This window comes from Hippopotamus amphibius, chromosome 8, assembly GCF_030028045.1.
Source record: "Hippopotamus amphibius kiboko isolate mHipAmp2 chromosome 8, mHipAmp2.hap2, whole genome shotgun sequence".
In the NCBI taxonomy this organism is placed as follows: domain Eukaryota; kingdom Metazoa; phylum Chordata; class Mammalia; order Artiodactyla; family Hippopotamidae; genus Hippopotamus; species Hippopotamus amphibius.
The window spans coordinates 102,634,779-102,658,978 of NC_080193.1; the positions used below are offsets into that span (position 1 = coordinate 102,634,779).

The 24,200-nt window shown below is 45.5% G+C and overlaps 1 protein-coding gene across 1 annotated transcript in view; it reads right to left on the minus strand.

Annotated features, from left to right (window-relative positions):
- Positions 1 to 24,200, minus strand: part of KIAA2012 (KIAA2012 ortholog) — a 110,856-nt gene that overhangs the window by 77,085 nt on the left and 9,571 nt on the right. The window contains exons 3-10 of the mRNA XM_057746567.1: positions 19,208 to 19,367; positions 16,987 to 17,142; positions 13,149 to 13,291; positions 11,777 to 11,960; positions 10,711 to 10,853; positions 8,079 to 8,247; positions 5,009 to 5,158; positions 1,647 to 1,817 (exon numbers count right to left, since the gene is read on the minus strand). Coding sequence (XP_057602550.1) covers positions 1,647 to 1,817; positions 5,009 to 5,158; positions 8,079 to 8,247; positions 10,711 to 10,853; positions 11,777 to 11,960; positions 13,149 to 13,291; positions 16,987 to 17,142; positions 19,208 to 19,367 — 1,276 coding nt within the window. The remainder of the gene's footprint in view (positions 1 to 1,646; positions 1,818 to 5,008; positions 5,159 to 8,078; positions 8,248 to 10,710; positions 10,854 to 11,776; positions 11,961 to 13,148; positions 13,292 to 16,986; positions 17,143 to 19,207; positions 19,368 to 24,200) is intronic.

Consider the following 24,200-nt stretch of genomic DNA (forward strand, 5'->3'; position numbering starts at 1 on the left):
ACATGTACACACACGTACACACAAGGCAGACAGACACATGCAGGTGTGCATGCGTGGATGGGCATGTATCACACACGGACAGGGACACACAGCAACAAGCACACCTGTTCGCAGGCAGGCACGCTTGCATAACCACACATACATACATGAGCACACAAGTACACACTTGCACTTGCATATATAAGCACACACGTACCCTCAGACACACGTGTCCCCTCATACACACATTCATTTACATGCACCTAACCTACACACATGAGGCTTCAGGCTGCACTCCCGTCATAGTCACGGTCCTGGTGTTCATTCTAATCAGATCCTCCTTTTGTAAGGATGTCCAATTTGGTGTGTGTGTGTCAGTGTGTTTGGTGTGATTTGTCCTGGGCAATGCAACCTCCTAGGGATCCCCTTGGTGGTGACATTACTGTACCTAAAGTTTGGGTAATTACCTCAAAATTAAGGGAGCATCACTGCCACACAAGTGTAAAAGGGAGGGGGTTGTAAAGGAAAGGGTCCATCTTGAAATAGTTTGGAAGTTTCTTTGGTGAAAGAAGAGAGAGAGAGAGGATTTGATTTTGACCCTTTCAGCCTCAAGCAGAGAATCTGCAAACACATGATGGAGTTATTGATGCATGAAGTGAGTTTATGCTTACGAGGCCTCAAATATACATGCTTGGGTTGAGGCGGGGGCAAGAGAGAGAGAGCAGGATTTAAATAGTGAGGCATCTGTCTCTGAGCGCGTTGTGGGATGGAACGGAAGCTGTGGTATCTGTTGTCTTCTTGGTGGCTCCCAGTCGCCACATTCCTCTCTGAGTGTGAGCTTCTTGAGGCCGTGAGTGTGACTCTGCTGTTAACAGAGGTGCTTTCTTCACACTGTCTGGCACCCAAACACACACCATCTCCTTCATCTGGTGCTCAACCAGAGAAAGCCGCCCGCCCTCCGATGAGGGAGGAAGAGCTGGTTAGGCTGCACTTTCTAGAAAATGGTTTGTTGGTCTCCAGCATGGCCTCTCCCTAAGGGATTTTCAGGGGGAATTTGGACTCTAAGCAACTTTTGCTTTATGTGCTGCCTTTAGATCAAAGCCCCCGTGGAAGCTGTTGCTGCACTGTCTTCGTTTCCTCCTGGACTGTTGGCTCCTAAGGATAAGAGCTCTGAGTGGGGCTAAATCATAGAGGGTGTGGCCCTGCCTGCCCCACCCTTCAACAGAAATCCAGAGTCCTTCTCTCTCTGTGCACAGGCCTCAGGCTCTGCCCTAGGCTGGAGGGTAACTCGTCCCCTGGGGACTCTTCCTGTTGGCAGGGTCCCCAGGCTCCCTTGCCCCGGGCAGGGTTATGGCTCCGTGTTGAGAATGCCTGGTAAACCCAGCAGCGAGTCTCCCTGATGAGCGCAGGGAGCTGTGTCAGCACACGCTGCTGCCAGGTGGGAGGAAGGCACCCAACAGCATGGCAGTGCATGTTGGTGCAGAAAACCCTTAAAACATGCACCGACTCTTGAGGAATAAGCATGGTGAACATGAATCCCACTGACATGGTTAGAAACGCTGCTGATGTCCCCTTTTCAATGGGGTGGCTTTCAGACAGCTTACCTGTGGCCCTGGAAGCCACAGACAGGCCCAACGTGTACATCCATGCACCCCAGGAGTGGTTACCTTGTTCTTCCGCTGGGAGTGCCCCCCTGGCCCGTGTCACACGCGGGGGGCCCGTGGGGCTGCTGCAGCCTGACGCCCTGGGGCTGCCCAGGCCCCTCTGGCTCTCTGGACTTTTTCTTCCTTTCCTCAGGGACAGTGGTGGGGTCCCCTCCTGGGGAGCTGCGTCATCCTCTGCAAAAGCAAATGGAGAAAAAGCATGAGTGAGAATCTGGATCAGCAAGAAGGAGACGTGACCTCTTTTCTAACTCCGTTGAAGGCTCCCCGTGTCTGGGACTGTTTATCTCCCTCATTCTGAAGTGTGTCTCTCTTTTCCAGCCCTGCTAAGGAGCAAAGGCTGAGTATCTCCCACAGCCAAGGTGGGATTACTCTTGGCTGGAATAGCGGCCCTTCACTGGGGCACCTCCAAGAACTGGGAGGACTGAACAGTGGGTGTTGTTATTCTTATCCTATTGATGGGCTCCAGAGATAGAAGAAACACTAGGGAGGCTGCAAGATCCTTCCCTAACTGGGGAGACCCCAGCGTTAAAGCTCATGGGACTCCTGGCTACAGAGTTCCAACCACAAAGCACTTTTTCTAAGCAGAACCAGTGATCAGGTGGCTCCTCCAGGTCATAAAGTACAAAGCAGCCCCTTCCAGATGGTAGTTAGAGGGTAACGGGATGGATGATAACACTTCACAAAGCATGCCCTGGCCTCCATCTCTGTTCTGTCTTTCTCTTACTCTTTCTCAAAATCAGCAGGGACTGCTCTAGGGAGGGCAAAACCCAGTCATCGAAAAGTGATTGAGACCTTGTCTTCATCTCAGAGACAGTGGTCTTTATTTCATGTTCTACACACTCTTGCTGTTTGTGTTTAAAAGCTGGCTTCACACACAGTCTCAAAGTATCACAAGCTACTTATTTACAAAGGGAAGAGGTGTCTTTACAATGGAGAAATCTAGCAGACACCTCTTTAACCAAATAACAAAATTTAACATCACTTATAATGCAACAAATTATAACAAATGGAATAAATATGAGGATATTGTGTGTCCCTTGATGTGATGGGCTAAGAAGAACACATCACCAATATGCTATATTTGCCAAAAACGTTTGATCTGAATCTTGTCATGAGGAAACAGACAAACCTAAATCGAGGATAACTCGGTAAAGCAGGTAGCCTGTCCTCTTCAAAAATGTCAGTGTTGTGAAAAATGAGCCTGGGAAGTGTTCTAGAGGAAAAGATTCTAGAGAGATGTGACAATTAAATACAATGTATGATTCTGAGTTGAATCCTGGATTGATTGGGAGAAAAACTATAAGGAATGTTATTGGTATAATTAGCAAAATTTGAATGTGGACTATATATCAGGAAATAGTATTACACCAATGTTAATTTTCTTGAATGTGATAATTGTACTGTGATTATGAGGGAGAATATCCCTGCTCTTGGGAGCTACGTGCTGATAAGGGATGAAATGTACAAAGTCTGCAGTTTGGTCTCAGCTGGTTCAGCAATAAAATAAAATATGTATGTGTATGTGCGCATATAAAATCTGGCTTCATTTTTATGATATGAGAAGTGAAATAGTCCAGGGCTAAGCACGTAAACGGGTCTGTGCAACCTCTGGGGCAATGGGACAGTCTCACTTACTAGCTGTAAACACCCTTGCCCCAGGGACCCCTGTATGAGAAGGATTGCCATGAAAATCTTGCCTCTTTGGACACCCCCTCCCCCTCTTTTTTAATGCATCTACTACCCGGTTGAGTCACACACTGAGCTAACATACTGAACTAACCAAGGGATCAGGGACTTCTTGGCCCAGCTTCCTCCTGGGCTCAGTCCCCAGTGGACATGGCAGCTCAAAACAAGTGGAGGGCAGTGTGAGGTGAGCAGCACCACAGATGAAGTCCCCCATGTTGTCCATCCCTCCCCGTGGCTCAGGCTGTGCCCCTGACCTTGTGGTGCATAGGGGGAAAGCTGCTTTCTTACCTGTCTGCACACAGGGTGGACCTTGCCGTATTTGGATTTTTTAAAAAACTTTGAAGTCTTTAGGATGATTAACTCTCACTTAAGAGATATGGTAGGACTTCCCTGGTGGGGCAGTGGTTAAGAATCCACCTGCCAATGCAGAGGACATGGGTTCGAGCCCTGGTCCAGGAAGATCCCACATGCCATGGAGCAACTACGCCCGTGTGCCACAATTACTGAGCCTGTGCTCTAGAGGCCATGAACCACAGCTGTTGAGCCTGCATGCCACAACTACTGAAGCCCACGCACCTAGAGCCCATGCTCTGCAACAAGAGAAGCCACGCAATGATAAGTCCTTGCACCACAAGGAAGAGTAGCCCCCACCTCCACAACTAGAGAAAGCCTGCCCACAGCAACGAAGACCCAGTGCAGCCAATAAATAAATTTATATTAAAGAAAAGAGATATAAATAAGTCCCTGCCTCAGTAATCAAAGGACATTCTCAGAACTGAAATGTCTCAAAAACGTCCTGACCTGGGTTCATTGTTTTGTTTATTTTGAGAGGCAGTACAGTATAGTGAATAAGAGCACAGATTGTGGCACCGGAAGGCCTCAGCTCCAAGCCCAGCGAGGCCACCTGTAATTGTGTGACCTCAAACAAGTTACTCATCTCCCAGGGCTTCAGATTTCTGATCTGTGAAATGAGGGTAGGACTGTTGTGAGGAGTAAATGAGATAAGATGTGTTAAAAACTGAGAACAGTGCCTGTCGTGGAGGAAGAACTCCTTAAACATGAATGTTCATTCTTCTACTTCTTCTGATCACCACCAGTCAGGGATCACCTGGCATTTGTGATACTGTCATCCTGCCCTTGGGTAAGGAGGTTCAGTTTTCTGAAAATGTAGAGCTTTCTAAATATGGCCCATTATTTCCAACCTATCAACACATAAAAATATATACTTCGATGCACTCATATGTATAACTTCAGATGTTCATGTAATGTTTTGAAAAACCTCAGTGAAGACTTTTATTGATATTATGAACTTTTCATGAATAAACACATATTCTTAACTATATTAGAATGAAATTTCATTGGTTAGAAACATAGGAGAAACTATAGAGTGTGCAGCAAATGTTTAGTAAGTTCAGTGCTGTTTCACATCTGCAATCGGAATATACTGGTAAGGGTTTGATTTAGTGAGTAACTAACTTGTGAGCTAGACATGAAGTTGGTTTCACTGCAGCACTTTGGTTAAGGCAGCTGCTGCCTGAGCAGAAGCCGTCTTCAAGTGGCCGGTGAGGAGCTGCCTCCCTTCTAGGCTCCTTTTCCACCGCTGAGAACCCTGATGTGTCTTGCCCTGCTTCCCTTTGGAGTGAGATCCCTGTAGGATGCTGGAGGGAAGGAATAGCTACCTTGAGGTGAGAGTGTGTCCCTGCCTGTGTCCACTGGGAGATGCACTGTTAACTCCCTTGGCCTTTTCAGGGATGCCTGCTTCAGGGGAGGCCTCCATAAAGGCCTCGACTCTTCTTCCGTTTCTGGTGCAGACTCAGGGTGTGGAGCACCTAGGAGACAAAGAGAAAGCCAAGTTGCAGCAGACATCTGTGGTTTTTGCCAGCTGTCTCTTTGTAGGGACCCATCTCTGTCACTCACACCGTGTGGTTTGGATGGTCCGTTCCCTGACTCCAGGGATGGGCATGTGACTGAAGCCCAGCTGTTGAGAGCACCTCATTCCTCAGCCACTGTGATTAGGCCCAGGGTGGGCCCAGAGCCCAAGCCTGGCCAATCGGAGGCACTTTTGGTACTTTTTGCAAGAGCTTTTAAGAGGTATATCCTTTCTACTGGGATTAACAGGTCATCATGGAATTGCACCTTTACCACCACCTTTATCAGCACATGGGGACAACCTGCTTGAGAGGAAAGGCTGACAGAGCTGAGAGACCGAGATAGATAGTGTCCAGAGGACATTTTCTGAGGCCTGGATCCAGTTGAGCCTGGAGTTGGCTGATCCTTGCACTATCCAATTACATGAGCAAGTGCATTTCTTTTTTTGCTTAAGAGAGTTTGAGTTAGGCTTCTGATACCTGTTACTGAAAGAGTCCTCACTGACATACACAAGAAGGAAGAACTTAATGGATTCCCTTTCTCTGTAGTTTACTCTTATGTTTCATTTGGCGGTGTGTTGGCAAGCTCAGTGGATCTAATAGGTTTAAGAATCTGGTCCATGATGGCCTAGTGACCTTCCTTCCAGGGTCATCATGGAAGATAATCGGGATTTAACTGAACCCTGCCAATAGTCCTGTCTTTGTGTGTATTAAGCATCTCTCTCTCTTTTTTTAAATTGGAGTATAGTTGATTTACGATATTGTGTCAGTTTCAGGTGTACAGCAAAGTGAACCAGTAAGCATGTCTTTTTTATCTTGTGTTTTGACATCTGGGACCTTACTGACCCTGGGGAGACTGTCCCTTCCAGGGCCAGCCAGTTCCTAGAGACAGTAAAGGACCACCTGCAAGGGCACATTTCATATGGAAACCAATCAATCTAGAGCCCCTCCCCCCTCTCCCCAGCCAAGACCTCCTTTATCCAGCTCTTACACTTCCAGGCCACTATCCCCCTGCCCTAATGACTCCAGGGCCAGGTACCAGACAACCAGGGAAAGCCCTGATGCACACAGCCTGCCCAAACTACCCAAACTAGCCGTCCCAAACCTACCTAGCCTGCTCGCCCTGCCTTGCCTATTCCTTCCCGCCAGAAGTGCAGTAAAGACCCTTGCCCGTTCCCGCCCCCACCCCCACCCCTTCTGCCTCCTAACTGACCCTGGTTCTTCTCCATGTGGCCCTGAGGGGCATGGCCTGCCCTCTCCTCTTGGGAACTGTGAGCAACAGACTGTCTTTTCACTGGCAATTGTCTCCTGATCTATTGGCCTCGTCATACTTGCATAATAAAAAAAACCTACATTAAAACATACTGTAATACTGTGGATTTTTGTTTGTAAGGAGCTAAGCAATTTTTTGGAAAGGTAAAATCCACATACAGTGAAATGTGCCGATCTTAGGTGTACAGTTCAATGAGTTTTGACAAATGTACATATCCATGCAACCAACCAAGATTTAGAATATTTTCATTCCCTTAGAAAGTTCCCTTATGCCCCCTTCCACTGATTGGTCTTTTAAGCTTAACAGTTAGACATTTTTCTTCAAAGTGAGAATTCCAAACAGTCATAGAGCAAAAACTGAGAAATCAGTGGGATTTTTTGCTGCAGTTTCTACAAAGTTCAGAACCAGGACTTCTTCAAAATTGGAGTCAGCTCTTTATAGAGTTGCCCTTTGCTGCCAGCTGGCCAGAGGAGTCCCAGGGGAAAGAAGTGTCTTAGGCCAGGGCGCTGTGGAATGATTTGGGAAGGTCAGAAAGAATTTCTCCTTGTGGTGCAGGGTGAGCTGAGCAGTCACTCAGAAGCCTCTTTCAAAAAGCCTTTCTAAGTCCCAGTTGGAATTGATCTCTCCCTTACCTGTAGTTTCTTAGCACTTTGCTTAGAAGCTCAACATCTGTGCCCTGACAAGGATTGTAGAAATCATCTTATGTTACTTAATAATGTTACCTAATTCAAAATCAGCACAATGGAACAGACTCACAGACATAGAGAATAGACTTGTGGTTGCCAAGAGGGAGGGGGCATGGGTAGGGATGGATTGGGGGTTTGGGATTAGCAGATGCAAACTATTATATATAGAATGGATAAACAAGGTCCTACTGTATAGCACAGGGGACTATAGTCAATATCCTGTGATAAACCATAATGGAAAATAATATGAAAAAGAATGTATATATATGTATAACTGAATCACTTGCTGTACAGTAGAAATTAACACAATGTAAATCAACTATACTTCAATAAAATACATTTTAAAAAATCAGGAAAATGGCTCTTCAGACAAACTTTTATGTTTCTTTTATAAAACAAAGATCCAAAGATCCAAATATCCTTTTTATCATGGCCTCCAGGTAACTCATCTAAATCCAGCACTTACCAAAAGCAGTGAATTCATCCCAGATGTGTGATAATATCTATATCTCTACTCTTTTAGCCAGGTTTTTTATTTTTTCAATTTTAATTTCAGTTGTCCTGTTTTATATATTGCATTTATTTGTTGTAATCTGGCTGAAAAGTCTTGCACCTTTATAACATCTATGGTGCACTGGACTTCTTTGTATGTATGGCTGACTTCCGTTTTCCTCCACAGTTTAGCGAAATGCTCTGCTTGATGAAGGACTCAATAAATATTTTAAAAATTGAGTTGAACAGGACCAGGAAAGACCTACTTGTAGATTTATCCTTTTTCCTTCTTTTAAAAAGAGTTCTCTCAAAGGGGTGACCCTGAATAGGGTCAGCTGTGATTTAGAAGAGGGTTGCATTAGTGGGACCCACACCCCAATCCTTGCTGGCCTGTCTGGTTCCCTCAGGAGACGCATTCACAGGGACCTACCTCTTCTTTGTGCCTTTCCTCTTGGGGGGTGTTGGGTATGGAAATGAATCTCCGCGGGGAAGATGAAGAGCTCTGATGGGGGCTCATTGACTTTAAGTTGACTCCTCAGGGGATCCAGGGCTCTGGGTGGTTCTTCTGAGATAGGAGGTAATTTCAAAGCTTTTGGTGCCTGGAGGAAATGTGAAAACAAACACACCCCAATATGGCAGGTGTCTAAATCCTGCAAGGGATAAATGACATTGTATCTAATTGAGTTTCCGGCATCAGAAGCTGCTGGGAGGGATGTCGCTTCTGTAGCCAGGGCGAGGTAACCTGAAAGCCGGTCAACTCACTAGAGTGGGGCTGCTTTGCTTCATGGGGACTTGGTTATGCGCCCATTAACCCAGCCTCTGATTGCTCTGAGAAGTGTAAATGTGGTAAATTCAAGAGCCTTTGTGAGAAAATATAGTCTGTCTTTCTCTTGCAGTTGGGAAACTGTGCTGGATTGAAATGATAGAGCTGAGATTTCCATGTCTGGAGAAGACGTCTTGGCTTGCGTCGTTAAGGGAAAAAAGTGAGGTTCAGATTGTGGACTGTGCAAACTTTTAAGTAAGAAAGGGCAGAAAATAGAAGTACATATTTATATTTTCTTACCTCATGTAATCTCTCTTAAGCCTCAATTTCTTCCTCTGTAAAATGGGGGTAATCATACTGCCCGCCACATAAGTTGCCATGAGGATTACATGAGCTAATTGTGTGTAGTAACAGTAGCGTTTGCAACTAGGCTTATTTCTATGGTATTTCTTTGAGAGAAGACTCTTCTTTCATTAGGGTTTAATACCCAGTCTTGCCACTAGCAGAATACCTAGGTGTCTCCTCATGCCTGTAATCTGAACATAGCTAGAAAAAAAATCACTGTGTGTCAGAATCAGCCACAACTTTAACCCAGTTTTTTTATGTCCCCAAACCCCCAAAACGTGTGTGTGTGTGTGTGTGTGTGTGTGTGTGTGTGTGTATACAGAGACAGCGAGAGAGGCGGTAGGGGTAGTACTTAGAGCCTCCTGTTTCCAATTATTCAGAAGTTGCTGAAAATTTCTCCTTTTAGTTTGCAGCTTTTAACATATGAACTTGACTCTATGAAATGTATGTGTGCTGGGTTTCAGGGAGTTCAATTTCACAGGAGGAAAAATAAAAACGTTTCTCACTTTTTCGTGTTCAAAAAGAAAAAAAGATCAGAAACACACACAAGCATCCTACGTGTTTAGAGTTGAATGAGGAAGGAAATTTCACCCAAATATACTCAGAGTAATATGTATAATTTTGAGACATTAAGAAAATGATTAACCTAACACATGCACATAAGATCTTTATGTTCCTGGAGACCTCCACCATCCAGGTGCCAGCTGCCCACCAACTGCCCTTTTCTGAATACTGACCTTGTGTATTTTGTTTGACAAGGTTTGCACTGGGAAAGCCATGTGGAAACTCAAATGGTTTGTGTGAGGTATGGCTGACAAGCCAAGCCTTAATTTCTCTATTGTAGTTAAAAATTTATAGAGTTTTAATATAGTGGAAAATATTGCTTTCCTCTGCTAAATCGTATACATGGGTTGAAGGAAGAGATTCCCGTCCTCTGAGCCTGGCTCTGTTCTGGGCTGACCTGGGTGTGAGATTGAGGGCTTTCTTTAGGCCTGAGTGACCCTGGCAGGTCAGGCCTGCTGTTTACTCCTGGTTCAAAGGAACTTGGGAAGGCAGAGGCCCTTCTGGTATGAATGGGAAGGTTCAGATCCGCTTAGACATGGGAAATCTGAGAAAATCCTGAACAGACTGAAAATGACCTCCCTCACTGGCACCAGGACTGCCTGGTGTGCCCATGGCTCCTCAGGGCCACTTCAGATGGCACGAATCCCCACCATAAACTAACGTTGCTATTGTTCCCAATCGGACACAAGATACTTTCACATAAATGCTTCATCTCCTTTCATCCTTCCATCAGCCCTGTGAAGCTGGCGTTATGATGGGTGTGCACAGAGGAGGTCACTATAGCTCAGAGTGGGGAGCCACTGGCTCTAGTCACGCAGCTGCCACAGGCAGAACATTCTGGAGCCCCTGCTCATTCCCACTCAGCACGGGTACCTCCCAGCCACCGAAGCCCCACACAGAATTGCAAGGCAGGACCAGGCCAGAGACAGCAGATAAGGACATCTTTAAGGAAGGTGCACTTGACTTCTGAAAGGGTTGATAAACCTGAAAAATTTATCCTGCATTTTCAAAGGTGACAGACCCTCAATTAAGCAAAACCATTGCCGGGTTCCAGCATTCTGAGTTTGAAGTGGGTCAGCTGCTTACGAACTCAAATTCTGTCCTTACACGCTTACAGATAATCCTTGGCCCCTCAACAGAAAAAAGGGTTCTATTGCCACCAGAGAGTGTGGTAACATCATAATGCTTTAATCGGGGGATAGCTGAAATTCCTTGTACTTCATTATTTTCAACATTTAATAAATTCCTACGGCTTTAGTGCAGCTCCACACTGTGAGCTCAGAGGTAAGTAAGGCCAGTTTCTCTGAGACATCCCTTTGAGTCACCTCCTTCCTAGATTGAGATTAATCTTTTAAGCCCATGTGCACACACACACATGCACACACACAACCTTTTTCTTCTTCACTTCCCCAGATGTGTTTTTTTCTGAGCCAGTGGCAGATGCTACAGGAGGGAAAAGACATCTTTCAGCAGGAGGCTCCTGTAACGAGTGGCCGCTTCTGCCCTGGTGGATTTTCATATTCCCTTGTTTGTCTGTAAAAACAGGATGGGAATGAGAACTTATTAGTTGCTGGTGTGGGGATGGACAGTTGATTTTCAACTTTTATCACTTTTGGGTTGATGGGAAGAGAGGCAAAGAGAGTGCCGGGGCACCCAGACAGCCATGGCTTTGGCTGAGGCAGCTTCAGGGACCCCTAATCTCATTATCTGGGTTGGGCTCTGGCTGGCTGCATCAGGTGATGGGGAGAATAATAATGATCACAGGACTTCCCTGGTGGCGCAGTGGTTAAGAATCCGCCTGCCAATGCAGGGGACACGGGTTCGATCCCTGCTCCAGGAATATTCCACGTGCCGTGGAGCAACTAAGCCTGTGTGCCACAACTATTGAGCCTGTGTGCTGCAACTACTGAAGCCCATGAGCCTAGAGCGCATGCTCTGCAACAAGAGAAGCCACCACAATGAGCAGCCTGCGCACTACAATGAAGAGTAGCCCCCGCTCACCACAACTAGATAAAGCCCGTGTACAGCATTGAAGACCCAACATAGCCAACAAATAAATAAATAAATAAATATAATGATCATCATAATAGTTACTATGTACTAAGTGCTAACTATGGGACAAGAATCATGTAACATATTTTATATGCATTAACTGAATCCCCATAATAGCCTTATGGTGGTATTATTATTCCCATTCTACAGATGGGGAAACGGAGCCTCAGTAAGATTAAATAACTTGCCCAAGGTCACAGTTAGTAAGTGGGGGTAATTTGAGTGCAGGCAGTCTGATTGCGGAATGTGTGCGGTTGAGGACTAGTTTCATTCCTGCCTCCAGCTGGACTTTGGTGGTTATTGCCTAAGGTAAGTGGCATGAGGAAGTGACACTCAGCGTGCCTCGGTGTTCTCTGAAGGATCAGGTTTACCCAGATCAACAAGCAAGGCATTTGGCTTCTTACCACTGAGATCTGCCTTTCTAGTGGGGAAGGCGCCTCCATAGAACGTCGTGTGGGATGTGTCACGCAGCAGCCAAGGATGATTGATGCGGGCATGCCCAAGGGCTCTCCTGGAGGTTTGCTGTGTTTTTTCTTGGTGGCTTTCCTTTGAAGCATGGATGCAACGGTGATTCTCTTTTGATGTGTCCTAGGGAACGACAGATACGCATTCCTGAAAATAGGTTTTGTAAAGGAACAGAGCAGCTTCCTCTAACAGTCAGACCTTGTGGCTAGACTTGTGGTTCCAAGGATGAAATCTCCTTAGCAACTTGGGAAGAAAAACATGGTTATAAAGGCAAGATCTCTAATGCTGTTTATTACAACAAAACATTTTATTATTGGTGATAGAAAGAATGACATTTAACCATGCCCGACATATAATGCTTTCTTGCAAAAAAATTAGAAATCAAAATGTAGCGCTAGTATCATTGTCTTTCCTTTTTGGCAAAGTTCTTTTTTTTATTGTAGTAAAATAATCAAAACATAAAATGTATCATTTTCACCATTTTTAAGTGTATAGTTCTGTGGCATTAAGTATATTGATGCTGGTATCATTGTCTTTATCCATCATAAAACGTCTCTTTCTTCTCTCCCACTAGGTGGTACTTCTCTTCTCCCCCTTCCCTGTCTCATCTGCATATGACCTTCTTGTAAGTCATACATGTTTATTCAAGGTAGGAGCACGTGTTGTCTATGTTTCTTTCCACCACTGTTGTCTTGTACACACACACACACACACGTGTGTGTGCCTTAGAGTTTAGAAAGCATTTTTACATTTTAATTTATTTAATCCTCATAGCAACCTTGAGAGGTGTGTATGATAACAGCTCCATTTTACAGAAGTGGTAATTCAGGCTCAAAGTTAGTTAAGCTTCCTGGACAAACTCACCATAGCTAGCAAAACACAGGACTCAAAACAAGGCTTTTCCAACTCTAAGGCCAAAAGCTCTAGTTTCTAGAGAAGTAGAGATGCCTAGATCGGGTGAAGCCTGTAGTGTGGTTAAGTACATTTGGAAAACCATGAGTTAAAGTTAAACCAGCTACTTTACGTATGGAACTTCTCGATATGGTCAAATGTGCACTGTGACCCTCCGGGAGGAGGATATGGTGTGCAGCATTTCCCAACTGTATTTGGCCATGAAACCCTTTTTTTTTTTTTTTTCATAGAGCATCGGGAAATGCTAGGATTCCACAGGTGACACTTTGGAAACCGGGGTCAATAGGCTCAAAGTACTCTTCTCTTCTCTGGAGGACCCTAAGAAATGGTGACGGGAGGGAGCATCACCTCTAAAATCAAGAAGAACAATGACAGGGGGGACCCCATTAGAAATGGTACCTCTGCCTGGGTTTCATCTGCTTGCCAGGGATGCTTCCTGAGTGGTGGCAAGCGAGTCCCCTGGCTGCCATGGTTCTTGGCTACAGAGCCCTGGTCCACGTGTCCACCAGCCCCAGCGTCCCCTTCATCCAGGCCCTGCTGACCTGCAAAGGTGAACAGTGGATCAACTTCACAAGCCCACAGATGGTATGCTGTTAACTGCTTCCACACTGCCTCCTTTTTTGCTTTTCTGAGCAAAAGTGTTGATCAAGGCCCTTGTTCCTCCTCCCTCCTTATTTCTGTATTTCTGTTAGTGCCTCCATGGAAGGGGCAGCAAGGTCAATGGAACAGAATTGCTTTGGGAGTTGGGAGGCTCAAGGTTGAGTCTTCATTTCTGGACTGAGTTTCCTCATCTATAAAATGGGGATACTGATTTCTTGCTCTCGCTTCCTTGCAGGGTTGTCTGGAGCTCAAATAAGATCATGAATGTGACAACCCTGTGTCAACTGTGAGGGGCTAGGGGATAACAGAGCTGTGATGATGGTGGGGTGACCTGCAGCCCTGCTGTGTTGTCACTGAGGTGCTCAGTCTGAAGCACTTGGTTTCCTGGGCTGTCTGCTGGTTATTTACTTGTGGAAAAACTCAGACAAATGTACTACTCAGCAATCTGCACTTACCCTGTCTATGCAACCCTCAGGAAGGATCTGAGTCAACAGATGACTCCAGCATAGTTAACAAATCTTTCATCGATGTTTTAAAGGGTCCTGCAGCTATTTTCATCACTTACTCAAGGTAGATTTATTGCTGAAACAGTCTGGCAAACCTTTCTTGTTTGGAGCTGCTTTAGAACACCTCCACTCTCTGCTTGTAGCTCCGTGGAACAATGTGGGGTTGTCTTTCAACCAGGGGCTCTGGAAGCCCTCAGGGGCTCCGTGTATGTTGGAGTGCTGGGCTTCTGGAGGCTCCCAGCCAGCCTCACTATCCGCCTACCCCCCACAACGCTCGTCATTCCCTACGTCATCTTATCCTTGGTGTCACTGGGTCAAGGGCCAAGTGCCTGCTTGCGGGGCTACTCCCTCCGTGCAGTCCCCTTCCTCTGCCCATTGGCTCCTGAAGGCTACTTTGGGTCTGAGCTGATGCTGAGAGTGTTGGTGGGGCAGATGCAGACTTAGGCTTAGATTCAGGGGGCACTGCTGAGGTATTAGTGACCCAGGGAACCCCTCGATCTCAGGTGGCCCAGGGCCACGTTAGGCTTGCCCCCAAGAAGGCCTCAACTTCTTATAGGATGTAGCACTAAAGACCTTTCTGTGTGTTCTAGAATGATTCTTTGGGGTCAAGCCAGACTTCAGGGACATCCTTCCTGGTTAGGTTCACCTGGGAGCTGAATGCATTTCTGAGGGTAGAGGAAGTGAAACTCTGGCTAAGTGGCCACTCACCTGCTGAATGGTCTTTTGTGGCAGACTGTCTACATTGGGACAGGGTGTTGTGGGTAGGAGGATACAGAGAGGCATTCTTCCCTTTGGCTGTATCCCAGGTAATATTGAATATATGACTCAATCTACACGAGGGAAACCAAGATTTTTCTCTGTAAACGTCATCTCTGGCTCATTTGTCTATGATTAACAGAAACAGGTTTGCAAGCAAGGTATTGGAAGTTTCAACTGTTGAAAGGAGACCACAACTTGGTCTCTCTCTATCTCAAATATGGATTCAGACTACCCAAATAGTGTGAATGGGGGTAGGAATTTAGAGCTCTTAGAGAGCTTTTTTACCTCTGTCTCCTCCTATGATATTTTACAACAACCCAGAGAGGGTAGAATGCAGATACCATTACTCCCATTTTACAGATGAGCATACTAAGGATGCACGAAGCATAAGTGACTTAGCCAGCATCACATTGTTGGGGAATCTGAGATGTGCAGCCTGGACTTTTGCTACTTTCTCCAATCGTGTCTGGCAAGGAGAGGGAGGCCAAGGGGAGATAAAGTTAAAACCAATAAAACCATCAGTCAGGGTTCAAGTTATAGTCTCTGAGCTATTTTTCCTTCTTTACAAGTTGGTTTTTGGTCCCTGTGATCATGGGCAATTGGGCATTACAATTATGCTTAAGAAACACAAGGTAGGGAAGTGTATAACTAACATTTATTGAGCACTTGCTATGTGCCAGATATTGCATTATCCCATTTAAGTCCCACATCCAATCCTGGGAGGTAAAGGTGGGTACGGTCATCTTCATTTTATAAATGAGGAAACTGAGGCCCAGAGAGGTCACATGGCTTGGAATCTGGTGCTAATAACCATGTGTTAATCACTATTTTATATTGCCTCTCTGTTTCTGCCTGATTGTGACAACTCCTCCATACATGGCATCAATTAGGGAAGTCACTTAATTCCTTAGGTGTGCAGGGTTGATCCACTGTCAGAATGGAAGTACTGTAGTCCACTGTCCAGTATTTTTAGATCTTAGGGCATCGAAGTCTAAGGATGTTAATTGAAGACAGAAGTTTTAAAGCAAGAGGGCATTAGACAATGGCTAAGTGGGGTGCCACCTGAGGAAGTGCAGAAGATTCCAATACAGGAGCATGACTGGGTGAGTTCACTACTCTTAGGACATGGATGGTCCAGAAACTTGATCTCATCAGTGCCTCAGAATCAACTGGTTTCAGGGATGTTGACCCACATTAGCAAAGTGCATAGAGACTGATGTACAGAACTGGGTAGCAATTACAAAGAGAAATACAATTTCCTGACCAGCATGTTTCCCATAGATGAACTACTGGACCAGGGTATTACCAAAATTCCTTGGTCCTGGAGTCAAGACTCGAGGGAGGTGAATGGCAGGCACGTCAATGGCACCAGGCTCTGAGAACTTGCCACATTCTTCTCCACTACATTTGATAGATCGGATTCTCTACTTATCTTGACCAGATCCTTTTGCAAGTACGGGGCTTGGTTAGGCATTACTATTGTCTCTGGAAAATTCTTTTTTCATTTCAGAAGAATTAACTTTATATTGTGTTAGGCTCCTGTGCTTTCCTTCTCTTAGAAACTCTGTTACTAGTCAAGACCCTATTCTTTGTCCATTAGTGCTATCCAGTCATCTTTCCTAATCTCCCTTAGCAAAGCAGCTCTGGCCCTTTTAATGCTTCAAGCTCCCAAGGATAATATTGACAGGTATGAGCTCAGTAATACTGAACAGCTTACAGACAGCTCACAATAACTTTCTGTGCAGTAACGAGGTAGGCTTTATTATGTCCATTACAGTGATGAGCAAACAGGCTCAAAGAGGTTGAGTGATTTCCTCAAGATCTTACATCTAGTAAGAAAAAGAAGAGGCACTGCAATCCAGATTTCTGGCTCCAAAGCCTATATTTTTTCTTATGATATTGCCACAAAACCACAGGTTAAAGAATGTCAGAGTGGGAAAGATGTAAGAAATCATCTAAAATCTAGACTCTAGACATGCACTGTCCAATACAGTAGCCACTGGCCACAGTGCCTCAGAATCAACTGGTTTCAGGGATGTTGACCCACATTAGCAAAGTGGGTAAATTAATTAATTAAAAGCAAGTAAAATTTTAAAACTCATTTTCACAGTCACACTACCTACATTTCAAGTGCTCAATAGCCACATGTGGCTGATGGCTACTGTACTGGAATTGGACGGCATCTATATATAGATAGAACATTCCATCATTGCAGAAAGTACTGTTGGATGGTACTGGTCTAGACTGACTCCCTCATTTTATGGATGAGGACAATGGAACCCAGAATCCCTAGACTTTATTTTGGAAAACGTCATCTTAAGCTGTTAAAAATCCAAATATTTGAGATCTGGTTTGATAAAATCAACACGTACCTTGTTCAAAAGATTTTCCTTGTTGAATCCAAAATGGAGGGAAGACAGGCAGGAGGTGGTATTTGGGGGGTACACCTGAAAGATCCTGTTGTGGCCTGAGGTTCTGTGGTACATTAAGTTGACTTTCCTGGAGCAGCACAGAATCCTTGATGTATCCTGATGAGTAGGTTAGGAGTTACTGGTAGAAATAATGTTTGCCAGTCTAGAGGTCTTGGTCATAACTACAAGGTTCCCCACTTGCATTAGTCTTAGCTTTGGACATTGCCCGTTAAGGAAGACAATCAGAAGATGGGAGAGATTAAAAAATCAGATAGAACCCATAAAGGGTTCTCTATCTAGTGTCCTGGGTGCCTCTGGTCCTGTGCCACACATATGCTTCTTCCACTCCACCATCCCCAGGAACTGGGTCCCTCTTATGGAAGAAACATGGCTGCTTCTTTGGGGTTGGGTAAAAGGCTCCTTCTGCCTGGGGAGGAAATTTGAAGGTTTCTTCTGGATGTATCCTGCTTGCTTCTCTAACCCCTATGATTTTCAATCCATTCTATAAGTATTTATTGAGGGCTTACCAATGGTCCCACCTCTCTACTAGGCAGTAGGGTAGATACAGAAAAATTGGACCTGGGCTCTTTTAAAGGCACTAATAGTCCGTTGGAAAGACAAACGTCTCCTGTGCTCCACGTGTGTGGTCGCAAGTGCCAATGTTATATAACGCCAGAAAATGAGGAGCTCAACATTGGCTGGATTTGTCAGAGAAGCCTTTGTAGAAGACGTGTGCCTGAAGGGTAGGGAGGAATTATCATAGGAGTGGAAAGATGGGACCAGAGAACATACCAGTGTCACAAATGTGGTGAGTTCTGAGATGTGAAGGCAGAGTCCATTGGGTCAGTGATCTCACACCATAGTATCATCATTGTTCCTCCAGCTTGAGGGTCTCAGGAGGGGCTTTGGTGAGGAATTATGGCAAGAGGGGCAAGAATGCACGTACACATGGACCTTTCCTTAAACCACACACTGAAGCCACGTGACTTTGGTAGAGGGTCATTTTTTGATGTTAAGAGAGGCTCTCCTCCTTGAGGATGTTGGGCCTGGGCTATGGGGCAGTGGCCTGCTCTGCCCTCCACCCCACCCAACAACAAACATATCTGGTTAAAAGGCTTTTTCTCACAAGCATTAGTTAAATGGAACTGCCTGGAACCATGGCAGTTGGCCATGAAGGGTAAACCATTTACTAGACAAGCCCACATCTCTCATTTTCCTTCAAGTCATCACCTATTGGGGAGAGAGTTGTTTTCTCTCCTTTCCCAAAGTAAACCTATAAAGCAAGAAGAAAGTCAGTCTCCCTCTGGCCCCGTCTGTTTGCTGGTGCTGAAGAGATGGCAACTAGCCGGTAGGCACTGGCAAGTGCTACTGCTCACCCCTCTCTTCCCCGATAGGTTTGCCAAGTAAAATATGGGATGTGCAGTTAAAACTGAATTTCAGATAAACAATGAATACTTTTTTAGTAGGAATATGTACTAAATATTGCAAGTTTAACAGTTTTTTGTGCATGTCTCTGTGCGTGTGTATGTGTATAGGCTCTAAATCTGGCAACTCTAATTCCCAACCATTGCCTGTTTTTATGTTTAAGCTTTTACGGAGTGCGTTTGGGGTCTCTGCTCAGCAGCAGGGTGTGTGTCCTGGGTGGGTTGTGCTGCAGGGCCACTATCTTTGAGGAGGAGGCCTAACATTTCTATGTCCTGGGAGAGCTGAGGTCCCCTCGAAGGGGAAACAGGGGATGTTGGGAAGCGTGTGGCGCTGGGGGTGTGGGAAGCATCTGGCTTCTGGTCTCAGCTCTGCTTTTGGCTGAATGACCTCGGACAAATTACTTTGCCCCTTTGGGCGTCTTTTTCCTTATCTTGTAAAAGATAGGGATTGAACTGGAGGATCTGGAGTCTCTGCGTGGGGAAGCTGGGGAAGCACGTTCTGCTTGGGATGCGGAGTGTGAGGCTGCGGAGAGACGCTAGAGTGGAGGCGAGATTCAGGCTGCAGCCCTTCCGTAAATGTGGGGGAAGCTAACTAGCGAAAGGTGAGAAGGAGGCTTGAGGGCTACTAAGATTGAGCTCTTTAACACAATATTGGGCCTGAAATTCTGGTCTTTCAGACCTCGATGGAAAACACGCCCTCACACCAGAATGTGAGGCAGGGCAGCTCAGGGTGCACCTCTTCCCGTGTCCCCACTGACCTGCACATTGGAGCCTGTATATGGTGTCAGGCGGCCACGTCCGCAAGAGGCTGCGGAGGTATCTCTTGGCTGAATACCCAGGCTGGATCTGCCGTAGGCCCTGGCTCTCTGGTTGCCTTCGGAAGTGGAGATACGGCTGCCAGGCTCTGTCCTGCTCTCTCTGTGGGGACATCAGTCAGGAAACAGCACGGCTGCTGAGCCCAGAGCCTCCCAGTGATACGGGCTGGCTAGCCCAATCCTCATCAATAATCCGGGAGACTTCGGAAGGCACCAGGAACAGATGCCTCGGGCCAACAGACATAAACCAAGAGCCCTCCGAGCAAAGCTCTGAAAGGCCCCTGCGGATTTGCAGTTGGAAGGAGATGGAGAAATGAGAAATACCAGACCCCATCTTGAGATAGAGCATCAGAAAAGGATAAAGAGCCTCAAAAGAAAGCACATCATTTAGTTCAGCCTGTGGAAATCATTTTAGTACCTTAAAAAGTGGCCCTGTATGGCAATGGGAAAGCAGCTCGACAAATCAGCATCAGCATTCAATGTCTGCAATATGAATAATGGGACAGACAAACTTTGTCCGTGTTCACAGGGAGCATGGCATTTTGAAAATATCTGGCTCTGCTGCATTTCATTTCAGCCAGGGAGAAGGTTCTGGGAACCTACCTGCCAAAGTCACTATGCAAGACATCATGGGAAATAAATGTGAATAATAACATCTTACACTTGGCTAGAGCTTCATATTATACAAATAACTTTCATCTCATTATAATCCTTTACAGTGGACAAGTTAATATCATAACTACTTAAATGAGGCAGAAACTCTCTAAGGATGATCAGTTAAGCACAAGAATAGCAAACGTGCTACCTATGTTGACATCCCTCCCCATCCCCTGCGTCCATGGCAGACATCACCAATCAATCACAGTGCTCCTGACTGATGAACTGATTGTGATCTGAGTCCTTCTCTTTTAAAACTTTTAAAAAACTGAGGCATAATTTATACTGAATAACAGGCACAGAGCTTAAGTATTCAATTTAATAAAATCTGACAATTTAATGATACACCTTTGTAACCAGCACACAAAACAACATGTAGAACGTTTTCATCAGCCCGGAAAGCTCCCTCATGCCACTTTCTAGTCAATGTCTCCACACCCACCAGGTAATCACCGTTCTCAGGTGAGATCAGTAAGACACTGGCCTGAGTTTCTTTGCCATATCCTGCCAGAATTTACCAAGGAAGGTTTATGGTTTTAAAAAAAGAAAAAAAGGAAAGAAAAGAGGAAAATATGATGGTGGTATAAAACCTGCTTGTTGGAGGAGAGGAACGCCTTAGGGTTTGGGTCCTTGCCCTGCTGCACAAAGCTGCGGTTTACTTGCATTCTGATTAATTCAGGAGATGGAAGTGCCACCGAGTGGCAGCCCAGAGCCATCACTGAGTATTGAGGACCACCGGAGACTCCCCTTTAGCTAAAGAGAGGGCTGGAATGTCAAAGTCCATAAAATGAAGGAATTCCTTTGCTGGGGAGAGAGAAACAGGTATCTAGGAATTCATTCACTCATCAAACAACTCCATTGCCAGGCACTGGAGAAAAAGCGTTGGATAAGGCAGATTGATAACTAATAAATAAATTTGGTAACAAGTAAAAGAAAGCATGGCTTATTATTCAATTGGCTCTACTCTCTCAGAATTTGTTAATTAAATAAATGCTTGGAATCCAAGCACAGAGCATCAACTGGTCCTTGATGTCTGGACAGTTTATATAAGAGCCTGCTGAAAAATTCAGCCCCAGAGAAATCTTTTTTTTTAAAAATTTGGCCACGCCATGCGGCTTGTGGGATCTTAAGTTCCCCAACCAGGGATCGAACCCATGCCCCCTGCACTGGGAGCACAGAGTCTTAACCACTGGACCGCCAGGGAAGCCTCTCAGCCCCACATAAATCTTGAGGCTTTTTCCGGAGGACATGAGAGAGAGAGTTGTAGGGAGCTCAGTGGATGCAAAATGACTTAAGTTCTTTCACTCACTCCATTTTTTTATTTGGTCATGCAATAAAAATTTGTTGAGCATCTCCTATGTGCCAAGCACTGTGTTACACCCTGGACTATGGGGCCATTAGATCCAAGGCCTTTTCTGGATGAACTGGACCTTCATTTCCTCCTGTAAATGTTTGCTTCCAATGACTCCCCTCTAAATGTGATAAGACCGAGCCTCTGAGATGCTGTGGCCCTGGTGCAGATGAGACGATGCCCTGTTTCTTAGTAGGGGGCATTTCTGAAGCACCTGCTTGGTTCTGGAGGTTTACCGGGCCGCTTGCTCAATGGGGCAGGGAGTTGCCAAGAAGAGTTAGGAAATCCCTTATCCGGAATTTGGCACATCTAGATACATTTTTGCTTCCAGTTTGAAAGCGGATCTTGGCCTTTGTATTAGTTGCCTATTGCTGCTGTAGTAGATTATCACACACTTAGTGGCTTTATTTTTTTATTATTATTTTTTGGCCACGCCACACAGCTTGTGGGATCTTAGTTCCCTGACCAGGGATTGAACCTGGGCCACCGGAGTGAAAATGCCGAGTCCTAACCACTAGACTGACGGAATTCCCCCCTTAGTGGCTTTAAACAATACAAATTTGTTATTTTACAGTTCTGGAGGTCAGAAGTTTGAAATGGGTCTCACTGGGCTAAAATCAAGGTGTTACAGGGCTTTCTGGAGGCTCGAGGGAAGAATCTGTTCCTTTGCTTTTTCCAGTTTCTAGAGGCTGCCTGCATTCCTTGGCCTGTGACCCCTTCCTCCATATTCAAAGCCAGCAGTGTTGGGCTGAGTCCTTCTCATGCTGCCATCTCTCTGCTTCTCTCTTTCGATTCATTCTTCTACTTCTAAGGATCCCTGTGATTATACTAGGCCTGCCCTGATAATTGAGGATAACTGCCCTGTTTTAAGGCCATCTGGTTAGTAACCTTAATGCCATCTGCAACCTTAATTTCCCTCTGCCATATCACCTAATATATTCATAAGTTCCAGGGATTAGGATGCAGATATCTTTGGGGGGCCATTATTCTGCCTATCACAGCTTCTTTAAGTTTTTTTTTCAAGTTTTTTGGTTCCTGTTAGTAATTTCTCAAATTATGTCTGTGAAGTTGGTTGATACATATCACATCTCGTTGGATAAACTGAAGCACTGCGGGAGGCCCAAGGCCTCCTTAGGTTACCGAAAAGATCATTCAGGGTTAAATCTATTCACTTATTTCCAACATGTGGAATAATAAGTTAAGTGGAAAAAAGCAAGATATAAGAGAGAATGTATAGTACAACTACAATCCCATAAAAATTTATTTTATAAATGTATAATCATGGTGGAAATACTGGAAGAAAATACATTAAAATTTTAATAACAACGGCATTAGAGTGTTGGGCATAAGATTACAGATAGTTTTTTCTTCTTTTTTTTATAGAATCAAAATTTCAGTAAAATAGATTATATTATAAATGGAATACACGTTAAAAATGAATGTATTTTATTGTATCCACTGTCCTTGCATACATTCTCCATATTTCTCTATTCCTTCTCCAACGTTATCCTGGACCTCTAACCACCAAAATTACTCTATAACATAAAAGGAGGCAGAAGGGAGCCAGGAAGGGAGTTTTTGGAACAGGGAAATAAATGACAGCGGGAGGCTGGCTGCTGATGGTTCCAGACTGCTCAGGCCTGCCTTGGCTTTGCTAATCAACCCCAGCTTTTGGTTTCTTCTGAAATGAGTAATTAGTGTGCACAGAGAGGTCTCTTATCCACACTCCACCAGGAGGGCTTCCTCTAATGAGGGACTTGCTCTGGCTTGTCTCCTTCCTGGTGCCCTCCCGGCCTCCATGTGCATGCAGAGGGGTGAAGGGGCGCCCTTGTATCTGTCCTCAGCCCTGCACTGGCTGTCATGGCTGCCCTACCTTGGTCCTGCAGGCTAGGGTTTTCAGAGGGTGGAACGAGCCCATGTGCTCAGTGCTCCTGCCCAGCAGATATGGGGTGGCAGGGTGCCAGTGTCCCCAGGAAGACAAGAAACCCAGATCGCCAGCTGCTGTAGTACCACAGAGGGTGGCCAGCCTTTGTGTGCAGGAGTCAACAGAGAGGTGAAGAGAGAAGTCCAGCTGTCACCGGGCTGGCAGGCAAAGCCCTCTGTAATTTGACCCCACCCACTTCTCCAGGTTAGAGCCACACCTGTCTAATTACTCTGACTCTGCCCACTCTCCCCTCTGGGTTTTCACTGACCTATGCCTAAAGGGTCTCTCTCCATTTATTTTTTACCACAAGACTCCGCTCAGATTCTGCCTCCTCCAAGACGCCACTCTAGATTTTCCTCGTAAGTAGCAGTCACAATCTCTACCATCTTTATACTCTGACAGCATATTAATAAGCTATAGTCTAGTTCCTCTCATAGGCTGCCTTGTGTCAAGTATCACAGGAGCACAAATCTGCCTCCCTGACCACATTGTACACCCACCCCTGCTGGGCAGAGCTTATGACCACCCCCTACCACCCCCTGGCAACTAAGATGTTCATCTAACAACTATTTGCTGAGAACTTGCCATGTGTCAGGCAATGTTCAAGGCACTGACTATTTAATAACTATTCAAGATGTTAGCTCAGTGGAAAAGAAATCCCCCAAATGTCTGTACTTTCCTGCTGACCACCTGTGCCATGAGCTGCCCACTCCAGTCACAAGTCTTTGTGGAGGAGCATAGCTGATGTCTCCTGCCCCTTGGTCAGGCTTGCTGGAGTCAGTGTGCTGTGGCAAAGGCTAAACCTTATCAGAACAGAGGGTAACCGCCATTGTTGTTGCTCCTGTGTAGGTGTGTCTGAAGCCAGACTTGGGGTTGCCAGGTGAGTGCAACCAGAGTCGAGGTGAGGGTGAAGTGGGAGGGCAGAGATGTGTGTCCACTTGCAGCTGTGCCTGAAAAGTCTTCTCAACCCCAGCCTGACTTTAATCAGCCTTATGTAAACACTG